The sequence below is a fragment of the Condylura cristata genome, unplaced genomic scaffold, assembly GCF_000260355.1.
Source record: "Condylura cristata isolate star-nosed mole 26May11 unplaced genomic scaffold, ConCri1.0 scaffold00020, whole genome shotgun sequence".
NCBI lineage: Eukaryota > Metazoa > Chordata > Mammalia > Eulipotyphla > Talpidae > Condylura > Condylura cristata.
In genome coordinates this window covers 23,634,976-23,650,042 of record NW_004567121.1, presented here as the reverse complement: position 1 = coordinate 23,650,042, position 15,067 = coordinate 23,634,976, and the positions used below count along the sequence as shown (strand labels likewise).

Genomic DNA, 15,067 nt, shown 5'->3' with positions numbered 1-15,067 from the left:
AAGACATGTGTTTCTCTTTTTTGGTTGCTGAGTAATATTCCATTGTATATATGTACCACATCTTTTTAATCCAGTCATCTACTTTTGGACATTTGGGCTGCTTCCATGTTTTTCCAATTGTAAATAAAGCAGCAGTAAACATAGGTATACCCCCAATTCTCATATGGATAAATAAATAAATCTTTTAAAAATGTTTATATGAAAATTTTTACATCTGGCATAATGCAAGCCACAAAAAACTTCTTATATATAAATGTTAGAGTCTTATACACTTTGAAGCTCATATTTATTGATTTATAATTTATGTACAGTAAAATTTACTTTTCTGGAGGTGTGTGGTTCACTGAGTTTTGAAAAACAGTTGCATTACCATCACCACCACATTGATAAACTGAATGTTTTATCAACCCAAATTTCCCTCATGCTCCTTTGTACTTGTGCTCTTCACCTTCTCAGTCTCTGGCAGTCACACTCCCACTCCACTTGGAGATTCACATATACATTGAATGATAAAGGTACTAAGAAGTCAGGGAATAAGCTATCTCAGATTAGTGGATCCAACCCTCTTTTTAATGTATCTTATTAATGGCATGCTTGGAAAATGTTTGACATGTTCTTTGTAATTATGTAAAAATAATTATTTCTATTTTAAAGCAGGACAAAAAGAACAAGCTGTGGAATGGTATAAGAAGGGCATTGAAGAACTGGAAAAAGGAATAGCTGTAATAGTTACAGGACAAGGTAAAATTATATTTACTTTTGTAGTCCTCTCATTATATTCACAATGATTGTTTGATTTCAGATCTATCTATTTTAATAAAAGTATTTACAGACTTTAAATATTATTAATAGCTATAGATGTTGTACAGTTAATGCTCTATTACTTGTGCTGAAAGTGAAGTTGTAATCACTTGTACTCAGACTTGATTACCTGTAATAGTATAACAATAACCCCTGTATTACTTATTCCCTGCTTGAACTTACTATTGGTTATATTTAAGCCATAATTTTGAAATTTGGTTCTTTCTTCATTGTGAGGGCAGATTAAGGAGTGGTTAATTCACTTTTGCACTTTTGGGTAATAACTTGACTACATGTTATACTATAAACTATGAATATGTTATTTTGTTTCATACTTAGCTTTTTAAAACCAAAGCAGTTAGTTCTCATCTTTACTTTCCTGTCACCTCAAATGAAAAATTAAAGTCTAATATTATTTTTAAAAATATAAATAGCATTTATTGTTTACCTCTTATATGCTCAAGCATAATGTAAGTACTTCAGACATAGTCACTTAATTTTCATCACAGTCTCACACTCTGAGGCTGCTGCTGTTACTCTTATTTTTCCTTGTAAATAAGTACAAGGAAGTTAAATAACTTGATTAAGATCTTATAGGTAGCATGTGGAAGGGTCAAGCTATGAACCCAGACAATCTGACTTCAGAACCTGATTTCTATTTTTTTTTCAAGATTTATTTATTCATACATACAGAACTGAGCTACAGGCCAGAGGTGCGGGTGGTGAGAGGATTCACCAGAGACAGAGTGGGGAGCAGAACAGGCAAATTGACTGAAATACTCTGCAGGCAGGTCAGGCGAGGTCTACCATGAGGATCAGCTTCCTGGCCAGGGGTCAAGCTTGTGCTGCAGCGGCTGCGATAGCTTCATACTACTATGCTTGAACCCATTGCACCACCAGGGAGGGCCCTGAGCCTGATTTCTTAAATAATATGGTCTGAATATTGTGTCACACATTAATAACACTATTTGTGTTTATCATAGCTAAAATAAGTTCAGAAGCAAACATTATAATATTAAGCTCACAATCTTAGTTTTATGGATCAAACCACACTTGATCTTAGCCAAAAGGTGGAGAAGCAGTTATAATGGATCAGTACACTGAATGGATGCTTGCTGGCTGATTCATCTGATGATATTAGATAATCTCTGATAATCAGTGTGCCCAATATTTACCATGCTATTCTTGCCTCCTCCTCACCTTCTTTCATCTTGACTACTTCTCTACCTCCTGGTCTCTAATGAAACAGAACAGAATAGAATATGTGAATAGGGTGATTGGCGCTCAGAGACTTTGATGAGTTAATGAGCATGACATTATAAATTGGTACAAACAAAATATGTTTGTTGTTCTTTTAAATTATATAGAAAAACTAGAAGAAAATGAGTTGGTTGTAAGGAAAATTGTAATTTATTGAATCAAAAATGCATTTGACCCCTAAATTATGAATTCTTGTAAGCCAGTATTACCTCAATTAAAATAACTTTTATTGTACTACTGGTGAGAAAAACAATGACTCAGTTAATCTAGGACACATTCTCTTTTTATTGCTTAAATTTTGAATTTTAACTTTATTGAATATCCTGTCTTATTCTTAATTGTACATGGCTATAAATGTTATAGCAATATTAATAACAAATTTTTAAATAATAAATTTAAATTTGTCCCAGGAAAGGACTAACTCTGTTATGAATGCAGCCTGATTGATAACATTAGTAAGTTGGCAACAGTTTAAAACACCTCCTAATTTCTGAGTTTTTAAAATGTTGGAGAAGAAATGTGTCTGAAATATGTCATGAAATATACATGAAGTCATCGTAAGGAACTATAATTGATTTGTTTTAGGTATTCAAAAGTAATATTTTCAAAATTTCTTTATAAAGACTTTGAGTCCCATGAAATTAGTTTGGGCTGATATTCTATCTTGATATAGTATTTGTAGAAAATGTAGGTGTTTTATTTCTTTTCCTGTTTTTTTCTTTCAGGTGAACAGTGTGAAAGAGCTAGACGCCTTCAAGCTAAAATGATGACTAACTTGATTATGGCCAAGGATCGTTTACAACTTCTAGGTATCAATTAATGAGTTGGATAATTGTAATGATATGTTTTTAGAAAAATCTATTAAACTTTAAATGTAAGCTGGAAATAGATGATCTTGAAAATGTGATCTAGCCTTTTTTTAACTAGGATTTCTAACATACACAAAACAGAAGAGTATAATCAACTCCTAGTTCTCTATCAGTCAGCTTTTTTTTTTTTAAAGTATATTCAGTAGGTTATAATTTATTTAAAGATTTATTTATTTGTTCATACAGAACAGGGGTACAGGCCAGAGGCTCAGGGGCGGTGAGAGGCTTCACCAGAGACAGAGTGGGGAGCAGAACAGGCAGATCGACGAAAGCACACTGCTGAGGGGAGCAGCGGGCGGGTCAGGAGAGGTCTGCCATGCCATGTGGTCACCTCCAGGGCAGGCGGGAATCGAACTCATGCTTAAGTGGTTTTAGCTTCTCAGTGCTGTGCTTTAACCTGCTGCGCCACCAGGGAGGGCCCAGTCAGCTTTTTTAAAAATAATTTTTTTTTATTTTATGCATACAGAACTGGCCAGAGGTGAAGGGGTGGTGAGAAAATTCACCATAGACAGAGTGGAGAGTAGAACAGGCAGGTCCCAAAATACACTCCTGAGGAGAGCAGCAGGTGAGACAGGAGAGGTCTGCTGTGCCATAAGGGTCACCTCCCAGCCAGGATTGAACTCCTCCTGAAGCAGCTGTTGCTAGCTTCATAGTGCTGCTCTTTAACCCATTGTGCCACAAGGCAGGGCCCCCATCATTCAGCTTTTATAATTACCGACCTATAATCAGTCTTGATTTACCCAAAAAGACAAGTAAACAACCTATGGCTTGAACCCTGTTTCTATTGAGTAAAGTGAATTTATCTGTCTATCTGTCTGTCTATCTATCTATCTATTTATTTATTTATAGAAGAGATGAGGTATAGTCCACAGATGCAGGGGGTTGAAGGGGATAAGAGGACTCACTAGTGACAGAGCAGAATGGGTAGATTGAGTAAAATACTCTAATGAGGAGAGCTGCGAGTGAGAGGTCTGCTGCACCATATGTGGATTAGCTCCCTGGTCAGGGATCAAACTGGGGCTGCAGTGATGATGGGTTATAATGCTGAGATTTAACCCCTATGCTACCAGGGAGGCCCCCTATTGAGTGGTTTTATTGGTATACAGAATTCCTTTTGTGTTATTTAACTGCTTTCATTCTTTGATGACAGTTGAGTAGCTGATGGAGATCATATGCCCTTAAAGTCTTCTAATATGTAGTTTAGTTAATGTTTTAGTATTTATTGTCTCTTAATACAGGAAGTATGCCATTGTCAGTTTATATTCCTAACCATTCCTCTCCTTCATATTAAGACAAATTCTTGACACTTTTATATCGTTTATAAATATTTTATGTTATATCTATTTAAAAGATAATTACTTGAAGAGAATGTATCCAAAATGTCACTATCACGCCTACAAATAACCAGTGGCTGCTGTCATTATTAATCAAGAGTTTTTGTTCGTGCTGTTACTTCCTGATACATCTTTTCTCCCCAACATTCTTTAATGACTTTTATTTATCTTTTAAAAATATTTATGTTCCCCATTTTAGGTTTTATTTCTTCCAGCAACATTTCTCTGATACTGTTCTTCCACCCCTACAAAAATTGCATATTTCCATCCTACAGCAATGATGATTCACTCTTCTAAAGTTCTCCCTCCCTTATTGTATCATAAGAACATTAAAGAGGATCATTTTATACAATTATCAGTCATCTATATTTGAAGGTTTGTTCAACTTTCAAATATAATCTTAATCCAACTACTTCTCCAGTTATCAGCCTGCTCCAAGCCTCCATTATTTTTCTCCTAAATTCGTCAAGAGGGGTCCTAGCTGGTCTCCCTTAGTGTCTATATGTAAAAAAGCAGCCAGAGTGATCTTTTAAAATTAAAGTAAGATTATATCATTCATTTCTTTCATATCTTTTTAGCTACTCACCATTTCACAGTAATAAAATCTCTGATATTCATGATGGTTTGTAAGGCTCTCCCTGCTGTGACAGCTGTCCCTCCCTCCCCTATTTACTAGTTCTCTGACTTCTTTTCTACCATTACTGTACTTACTGGGGTACATTGGCCTCTTTGCTGCTTGTCAAACCTATTTATGCTTACAGAACTGGGGTACAGGCCAGAGGTGCAGGGGTTGTGAGAGAATTCACCAGAGACAGAGTGGGAAGCAGAATAGGCAGATGGATGAAGTACACTGCTGAGGAGTGCAACGGGCAGCGCCATGTGGATCACCTCCAGGGCGGAGATCAAACTCTCATTGAAGTGGCCACAGCCAACTTCGCAGTGCTGCACTCCAACCCACTGAACCACCAAGGAGAGCCCCAGATGTGTCTGCTTACGGCCTTGCATTAACTCCTCTCTGGATTATTTTTCTCCCAGATATCATACTGTATGGCTGACTTAGGTCAACATCTCAAAGAAACAACCTGTCTATTGTACACAAAACTAAAACCCCAAACTACCTTATTTACTGCTAATCCTTTGTTTTTCTCTTCCCTCCCCACCCCAAGCACCTTCTACCAGATGACTTATTTTTATGTTTACTACCTGTTGTTTTCCCCTGCTGGACTATAAACTCTATGAAAGAGAAATTCTTGTCTACATCCTAAGTGCCTAGAACAGTGCCCAATTGAGTTTACTTTCTTTAAGAAAAATGAGTTGGAACACATTAGCAATATACTGCTACTATGTGTTTCCACACATATAAATCTGTACCTTACACTCGTAAAAACAAGTTGTATGGCTTTTTTTTTTCCTAGCTATTATTAAAACTAAGGATTTAATATGCTTATTTTTATTAGATAATGAATGTGTGATTTTTTTGGTGATATTTCATTGAAGAGAATGTTAAATGATAAAGAAGACATTTGCAAATTACTGTTTTTTTCTAATTTATATCTTTTGCCAACACAAACAGTTTCTCAGTATGGTGATTTTAAAAGTATAATCATTGAGAAAAATCAGATGACCTACCTGTTAACTAACAAAACAGAAAAAAAGCTCCAAGGTATATTGTATCAGCCAGTTCTAGGATACAAAAGCTTTGCAGTACTTTGTGCTTTGTGCAAAAAGGGTAGCTGCTATTTAACCTGTCCCAAAGGTGTGTGTCGTTGTACCATAAACCAAGCATGGCGCCTGCTTGTCTGACCTTAGAAATAAAAGTTTGGGAGAGTTAGAATAAATATATGTGCAGCATTTTTGGACATATTCATGTATTTCCTTGTATTGCTCCCTGTACAGAAGAAAAGAATCTGTATTGTGACAACTTGGATAATTTTAACAAACTAAGTAGTAAAAATTCACCACCTGTTATGAATGAGACACAATACATATTTTATGTATATGAATTTATTTAATTCTTGTGATGCTCAGAAAACTGAGACTAAAGCAAGTTCATACTAATAACTGGATTGATTTAAATGGGGGAAGAGAGTGCACTCATTTTGTAGAACAGCCAAGAAGCTTATACTGCTGCTTTCTTGGGCTTCAAGCACTAGCTGTAGGGAGCTACATCTTGGAAGAATTTGTTATTTGAAGTAGGAATGAAGTTGAATTGATCCTCTTCAACTTTTGATCATTAAAAATAAAAAGTAATATAAGCATGCGCCACAAAATTAAAATATTTTGAGGATGAAACACATCCATCCCATGTACTATACCCCGGCTCATTTCTTCTCCCCAGTGGCAACTGCTATTATCAATTTCTCCAGACTGTTTTTAGAGATAATCTTCATGCGTCTAAGTATGCACAAGTATATATTTATATATATATACATATATATTTTTTCATTATTTTTCATTTTGTACATCTTTTTTTTTAAGATTTATTTATTCATACAGAACTGGGGTACAGGCCAGAGATGCGGAGGGTGAGAGGCTTCACCAGAGATAGAGCGAGGAGCAGAACAGGCAGATTGACTAAGTACACTGCTGAGGGGAGGAGCGGGCAGGTCAGAAGAGGTCTGCCGCGCCATGTGATCACCTCCGGGGCAGGCGGGGATCGAACTCACACAGAAGTGGCTTTAGCTTCTTAGTGCTGGGCTTTAACCCGCTGCGCCACCAGAGAGGGCCCATTTTGTACATCTTTTATCTCAGTTGTAATCCCCATAAACTTCCCACCACCACTTCACCCATGTATCGTCACCATAGTTCCATGGTCTCTTCTCGCCCCAGTTTTGATCTTGTTTCCCTGTCCTCCCTTGTAGAATGTCTCTGGTTTAGTTAGTTGATGTTCTTTTTACTTTATTACAATTTCTCTATCTTTTTCTCTTTCCATATATACGTATGTATGTATATATCCCACCCCCCTCCCTTACATTCTGTTATAAGTGAAACCATCAGTATTTTTCTTTTTCTTTCTGGTTTATTTCACTAAGCATGATCTTTCCCAATTCCATCCATGTTGCCACAAATGGCATGAGTTTATGTTTTTTGATTGCCGAGTAATAATTCTGTTGTGTATACATACCACATCTTCTTGAACCAGTCATCTATTTTTGGACATTTGGGTTGATTCCACATCTTTCCAGTTGTAAACAGGACAGCAATAAACATAGGGGTGCAGATGTCCTTTTGAATTATTGTTTTGTGTCCTTTGGATAGATACCTAGGAGTGGAATTGCTGGATTATAGAGAAGCACCATTTTTAGCAGTTTGAGAAACCTACACACAGCTTTCCATAGTGGTTGCACCATTTTGCATTCCCACCATCAATGCAGGAAAGATCCTTTTCTCCACACCCTCGCCAACATTTATTGTTGCTTGTTTTGTTTTTTTTTTTATTAATGAAAAGTGACTTTAATACAGTGAATATACAATATGGAACACAAAGAATATAACTTCTAAATCAAACACCTGAAGTTACCCATCCCCTCGTGGGCAAAAGTCAACCTAAAAGGGATTGGCCCAAAGCAAGGTCTGAAAGCCTGCCACAAGACTAAAGCACCTTCTGGATAGGACCCATGGAAAAGGGTCAGAAATGGCCAGACAAATCTGGGAGGAAAAGAGCAAAATCAAAATCAATATAAACACTGCCATAGTCACTTCCCTACAAGTATCTCACCCACATCTGCCTTAACCAGTCCAGGGTCAGGAAACAAGCCCAGTTTCTACATCACATGCTTGCTGCTCCATGTGGCTTCCTCAGGTCTCCTCCTTCTCCATCTGCCCCCCTGTTGCTTGTTTTTTTAACATGTGCCATTCTCACTGATGTAAGGGGGTATTTCATTGTGGTTTTAATCTGCATTTCCCTTATTACAAGTGATATTGAGCATTTTTTTTTAAAGATTTATTTATTTATGCATACAGAGTTGGGGTACAGGCCAGAGATGCAGAGGGTGAGAGGATTCACCAGAGACAGAGCGGGGAGCAGAACAGGCAGATCGACGAAGTACACTGCTGAGGGGAGCAGTGGGCGGGTCAGGAGAGGTCTGCCACGCCATGTGGATCTCCTCCAGGGCAGGCGGGAATCGAACTCATGAGGAACTGATTTCAGCTTCTTTGTGCAGTGCTTTAACCCGCTGCGCCACCAGGGAGGGCCCGATATTGAGCATTTTTTATATGCCTGTTGGCCATTTGCATTTCCTGTTTGGAGAAGTGTCTTTTTAGCTCTCCTGCCCATTTTTTAAAAAATAATAGTTTATCTTTACATTATTTTGTGCCTTTTTCCATCTCAGTTGTAATCCCCGTGGGCTTCCCATCACCAAATCACCCATCATAATAGGTCATATGGAAGCTCCATTTTTAGCAGTTTGAGAAACCTCCAGTTTTCCATAGTGGTTGTACTAGTTTGCATTCCCACCAGCAGTGCAGTAGAGTTCCTTTTTCTCCACATCCTTGCCAAAATTTACTGTTGGCTAGTTGTTTTTAAGATGTGCCATTCTCACTGAGGTGAGGTGGTAGCTCATTGTGGTTTTCATTTTTGTCTCACTTATTATAAATGATGTTGAACATTTTTTCATATGCTTGTTGGCCATCTGCCTTTCCTCTTTGGAGAGTGTCTTTTTAGCTCTTCTGCTCATTTTCTGATGGATTCGTTTACTTCATATTTGAGTTTCATCATCTCTTTATATATCTTTATTATTAGTCCTTTATCATTCGTATTATGTGTGAAAATTTTCTTCCAGTCAGTGGGGTGTCTGTTTTATGTAATGTCTCTTGTTGTACAGAAGCTTTTCAATTTGATATAGTCCCAGCTGTTTATCCTTTCTTTCACTATTTTTGCTGTGGGTGATGTACCTTTAGAGATGTCACTGAGGTGTATGTCATGTAGTGTTTCACCAGTATTTTCTTATATATATAATCTATGTTTCTTTTTGGGGAATGGTCTTTTTCTTCCCCACAGTTTCTTAGACTCCTTTGTCCCTTTCTTCTTCCCCTATTGACTTAACCTCAGAAGCCTCCTATGTGTACTTAAACACGTTAGGATATTGTACTCAAAGTTCTGCAAATACATAATTATGTTCTGCTTTATTGCCCCTTATTTATTTATTTAAAATATTTGTTTTATTTATTTTTTAAAGATTTATTTATGCATACAAGAACTGACGTACAGGCCAGAGGTGTGGTGATGAGAGGATTTGCTGAGACAGAGTGGGTAGCAATACAGGTATACTGACTGAAATACACTGCTGAGGGGAGCACAGGCAAGACAGGAGAGATCTGCTGTGCCATGTGGGTCAGTCACCTGGCAAGAGGTTGAACTAATGCTGCAGTGGCTGCTGATAGCTTCATGGTGCTGAGGCTTAACCTCTTGCTCTACCAGAGAGGCTCTACTATCTTTATTTTTTGCCTAATAGATGTTGTTGTCTCTGATTGTGACATTTTTTAGAGTTTTCTCTGTCTTTTTAAGCACTCTTCTGCTTTCCTGAGTTATCTTTTATCTTTTCAAATCCTGTAAACCCTTTTAGTATTTTCTTTTGTTGCCAACTACATTGTGTAAGTATCTAGATAATTGAGACCATATTCATTTTTAATACGCTGTTCCTACACAATATTTTGTTCATATTAGATATTCGTAAACTACTTGCTAGTGATGAGAGTGATAAGGAACTTCCTCACGTTACCAAACTTAAATATGGCATATTTTGAATATAGCCATTCACTTGTTAATTTCTTTTTATTTAAGATTGATTTATTTATGCATACAAACTGGGGTGTAGGCCGGAGGTGCAAGGGGTAAGAGGATTCATCAGAGCCAGAGTGGGGAGCAGAATAAGTGCGTCTACTGAAATACACTGCTGAGGGGAGCAGTGGATCAGACGGGAGGTCTGCTGTGCCATACAGGTCATCTCTCTGACACGACTGAAATTAGGTTTCAGTAGTTTGATAGCACTGAGACTTTAACCCCTGTGCTACCAGGCCCTTACTTGTTAATTTCTGTTGCTAATTCTAATGTCTTAGTTTTTACTAACTAAATTTTTATGAATTTTATAAAATGAAAAAATCCTTCTAATAACTTATAACACCTTGAATGATTTTTCATTTTCAGAAACCTTTTGTTACATATTATGTGTTTTTTTTCTTTTCGTTTATTTTGTTCTCTTTTTACCTCCCTCTGTTGCATAGAGAAGCTGCAACCAGTTTTGCAATTCTCCAAGTCACAAACGGATGTGTATAATGACAGTACTAACCTGACATGCCGCAATGGACATCTCCAGTCAGGTGGGTTTAGGCAGACTAACATGTAAAATAATACATGTAAGCTAGAATCCTGTTTAATCTGAGAGTTGACTTGATTTTATAATGATAGATTTGATTGTTTTTTGTTTCACAGGGCTATGTTGAAAATATAAAAACCTTATCGTTCATGGTATACAAGCATGCAACAGACAAAATACAGCTATTCCTAACATACTTTATTTGCATGTTTTGCAGCTTCTAATTCTGAGATTATAAAAATATTTCTTAAATTACTAAAATATTCTTTATATGACATGTTCAGTGTTTGTGTATTTTTATGGATATCAAGTTTTTATGTAATGTTTCTCGAAAAAATTTTAGTTTTTCTTTGTTATATATCAATGTTCACTGCATATCAATTTTCATATATACTATACACAAATATTTTATCATAGTACTTATTAGAAAAAATTTGCATTTAAAATATCACAGTATTATTATTTACTATGAGTGAAATTTATTTTCCTTGATCTTTTGGATAGATTTTTTGTTTGATTTGGTTCTCTGATATTTAGGTCTTTTTATAAATTAGTGACATTTTTTTAGTATTAGTTTCATGTTCAAGGCTTAGATTTTTTGTTTGTTTGTTTGTTTTATGCACACAAGAACTGGGACACAGGCCAGAGATACTGGGGGTGGGAGTGGATTCATCAGAGAGTGAGGAGCAGAACAGGTGGCTCTACTGAAATACACTGCTGAGGGAAGCAGTGGGAAGACCGGAAGAGGTCTGCTGTGCCATGTGGGTTAGCTCCCTGGCTGAGATCAAACTCATGTTGCTGTAGCTGGTGATAACTTGATAGCACTGAGATTTTAACCCCTGTACCACTAGGGAGGTCCCAAGGCTTCAAGTTTATTAAAGTATTACTTTGTTCAAATTGTAGCTGAAAGATCTCATTGTAAGCTGTAAGACAATTGTCTTCTCTATTCTAACATAATATAAACTTACATTTTAATAGAGAAGAGATTAAAAAGTGGATTTCTGTGAACAGAAAAGACATCATCACCGCTTTTCCTATGGTTTCATCTCTCCCTTAAGGAGTTAACATTTTAGTTGGGTCTTCCAATGTGGAAACCCACATCAGTATCTATATTCTTTTTCATATTCCTAATTTAAAATACTATTTTAATTATAGAGATAAATATTTTGCCTGTTTCTCTTAGTATGGCAGTGAAGGACTGACATTTTCATAAGAAACTTTTTGAAACAAAGAAATATAAGCATACCTACATAAAAATAATTTCCTAATACAAATACAGAGTTACTGAAGTACAAACTTGAGATCCTTACTATCTATCTTGCCAGAGTAAATAGCAAAAACTGGCTAGGGTGAACTAGTATTACTTTTTCTTGTTGCCTTGATTGTCCCTTGCTTCATTGTACATGTGAAAGGCTACTGTACTATTCTGCACCCTCCCCCTTCTTTCAAGGGGCAGTTTTCTCTTCCAGTATCTATCTAAAAAATCAAGCTGATTTCAAATCCTTAGAATCTGTGCTATGAATTCATTTGTGGTTGGCCCATACTTCATAGCTAATTTATGTAGCACTGGTATTCAGTAGTCACTGAGCTTTGGTGAATAAGCTGATTCATTCAGTTCTAGTTTATTAGTGTCACCCATTTCTGTAGCATTCTGTAATGTTTCACTTGGATGAATTAATTTATTTCAGAAAATAGTGATGCCAGAGTCTGCTTATTAATTTCTGAATGTGTTATCTAAATTATCCATTTTAAAAATAATGTCCAGTTTTCAACTCAAAATTATTAGACATGCAAAGAAATAGGAAAGTGTGACTCTTACTCAAGAAACTGACTCTTGAGTGGAGCCAGATACTGAATTTAGCAAAGCATCCTTTCTAAATATGTTCAAAGAATTACTTTATTTTTTTGTTGTTGTTCAAGAATTATAAGAAAATATTATCTCAGTGAACAAGCTTGGAATCTTAGTAGATAATATAAACAAACTACACAATAAAAATAATGGAAATTCTAAAATTGAAAAAACGTTGCTGAATGAAAAAAAACTTAATAGATGGCCTGAACAACTGATTGGAAATGTCAGAAGATTCACTCACCATGAACTTAGATCCGTATAACTAATTATTGATCCTATATTGTCAGAAAGCAGATTAGTGATTGCTTAGGAGCAGTAAGACAGTGGAGTGTAGATGGACCCAAGAAAACTTTTGGTTAGAATACAAAAATCTTGTATATTGATTTTAGTGGCGGTTTCAAAATTACATGCATCTTTACAAAATTACCAAATCATAAATTTTAAATATAGATTTTATAGATTGATAAAATTGATTAAATACTAGATTTATAAAGAAAAATTATTTTCACCTTCTACCTCATTTTCCCTACCCTTCTACCTCCACCAGGCTTTGGCTTATAAAATGTTTAACTCATTTTGCTATTTTTTCCCCTCATTATCCATACTATTTTTTCGGATATGATGCGTATATTGCCATTCTTGGCTTATTTTTATTGTATATTGACTTCTTATTCAAGTGAAAGAAAGTTTAATTTTCTTATGCCACCTTTACCTTTTGTCTCCATTTTTGTTTATTTAGCTTTCTCTACTTTCTACTTATAATGAGACATCACATTTAACATTATTATGACTTTGTAAATACTGTTTGCAGAAAGCCAAGTAGTATATTCTAATGATTTTCCTTTTGTGAGCTTTTCCACACCACAGATTTTCTTATTTTTTGTGTTCTCTAACTTCATTTCTAATTTTTAAATTACTTTCTTTGTTTATTTTTTATTTTCTATTTATTTATTTATACATACAAGACCTGGGGTGTAGGCCAAAGGTATGGGGGGGAAGGGTAGGTGTGAGAGCTTCCACCAGAGACAGAGTGGGGAGCAGAATAGGCGGATCTACTAAAATAGACTGCTGAAGGGAAAAGCAGGCAAGACAAGGGAGCTCTGCTGTGCCATGTGGGTCAGCTCCCTGCCGACTCATGCTCCAGTGGCTGGTGATAGCTTGATAGTGCTGTGTCTTTAACGCCTGCACCACCAGGGAGACCCCCTTTTGGTGTTTATTTCTTAACCAGAAAATCTCCATTAGTAGTCTTTTAGTATCATTTTATATTGTAAGTTGTCTCAGTCTTTATGATTTTTTAAAAACACCCTCGTTCTTAGTGACTAGATACAGAATTGATAAAGGTTAATACTTTTTCACTGTCAGCAGTTTAAACAACCTCCATTGCCTATTTACCTTTGTTGTTTTTAATGAAACGTCTACTCTCATTCTTAGTGTTGCTAATGACTTTTTCTATCCATGTGGTCTCAGGTCTATGTATTTTCTGTCTGAAGAAATTATTCTCCAGTCTCCTTTTGTTTCACTAACATGTGAATATATCATCATTGTAGACAGGTCTTGCTTTTCTTCATGTTTCTGCTTTTGCTATGCTATTCCTTTTCTTAGAATGTTTTCCTGTTTCCCATTATTAGTTTCCTCAACATGGGGTTTAGAATTTTTCATTTATTTACTGGAAAAAATTCTTAACAACCTTACTGCATTTTGAAGTTCCTTTGAGTTTTCGTGTCATTTGGGCATATCTTTACTAATTACCATGTATGTATTTATTCCCTATTTTTTTTCCTATACATGAGTTTTTGAGGCTATTTCCTTTCTTTCTTTTTCTGCTTTTTTCTATACCTAGTACACGCTGCAAACTGAACATTTCATATATTTGTTTGAAGAAATGAATGTTCAGTCTTAGGACTCTTGGGAACATAGGGATAATTTCAGCTTTTCATGACAGATAATTCTGGAATATTATTTATATGCTAAAAGATAATCTGCAGTGGGTGTATAATAATCTTCATGATTGTCATAATTTTTACTATTATTATTTCAAGTAAATGACTCACACTTGGTCTAGATATGTGTATTTGGGATAACTGGTCAAAATGGACCCTAGAGGTCTTGATTTTAGTCCTGTAATGCCAGTTTACCCCAGGTAGGCTGATTTTTTTTTCCAAAGATTTAGTTTATGTATGCATACAGAACTGGGGTACAGGCCAAAGGTACAGGGCTGGTGAGAGGATTCATCAGAGACAGTGGAGATCAGAACAGGCAGATGAGGGTAGTAGCAGGTGAGGCAGGAGAGATCTGATGCACCATGAGGGTCACCTCCCTGGCTTGGGATCGAACTCATATTGAAGCGACTGCTGCTAGCTTCATAGTGCTGCACTTTAACCATTGCACCACTAGGAGGGCCCTAGACTGTTTGATTTTTATAATAATTTATTTTAAAATAAATAATATATTTTAAAAATAAACTGACATCCTGAACAAATTCAGATTCCTTAATTTTTTAAAACATTATTCAGAAATTTTAGAAACAAAACCAAAATATTAGGCTTTTCTTTCAGATACACTAATATGCTCACCGAACATTGGTCTTCCCAATAAGCATTGTTATTAAGTTCTGGTATATATTATATAATTATTTAG

General features: G+C 35.9%; 1 protein-coding gene across 3 annotated transcripts in view; it reads left to right on the top strand.

The window, feature by feature from the left end:
• SPAST (spastin) overlaps positions 1–15,067 on the top strand; it is a 44,341-nt gene that overhangs the window by 11,051 nt on the left and 18,223 nt on the right. The window contains exons 2-4 of one of the 3 annotated variants that reach the window (XM_012727634.1): positions 658–741; positions 2,787–2,870; positions 10,487–10,582. In XM_012727634.1, the coding sequence (XP_012583088.1) occupies positions 658–741; positions 2,787–2,870; positions 10,487–10,582 (264 nt within the window). Of the gene's footprint in view, positions 1–654; positions 742–2,786; positions 2,871–10,486; positions 10,583–15,067 lie in introns of all 3 variants that reach the window. The other 2 variants (XM_004686313.2, XM_004686314.2) reach the window with 2 other exon arrangements.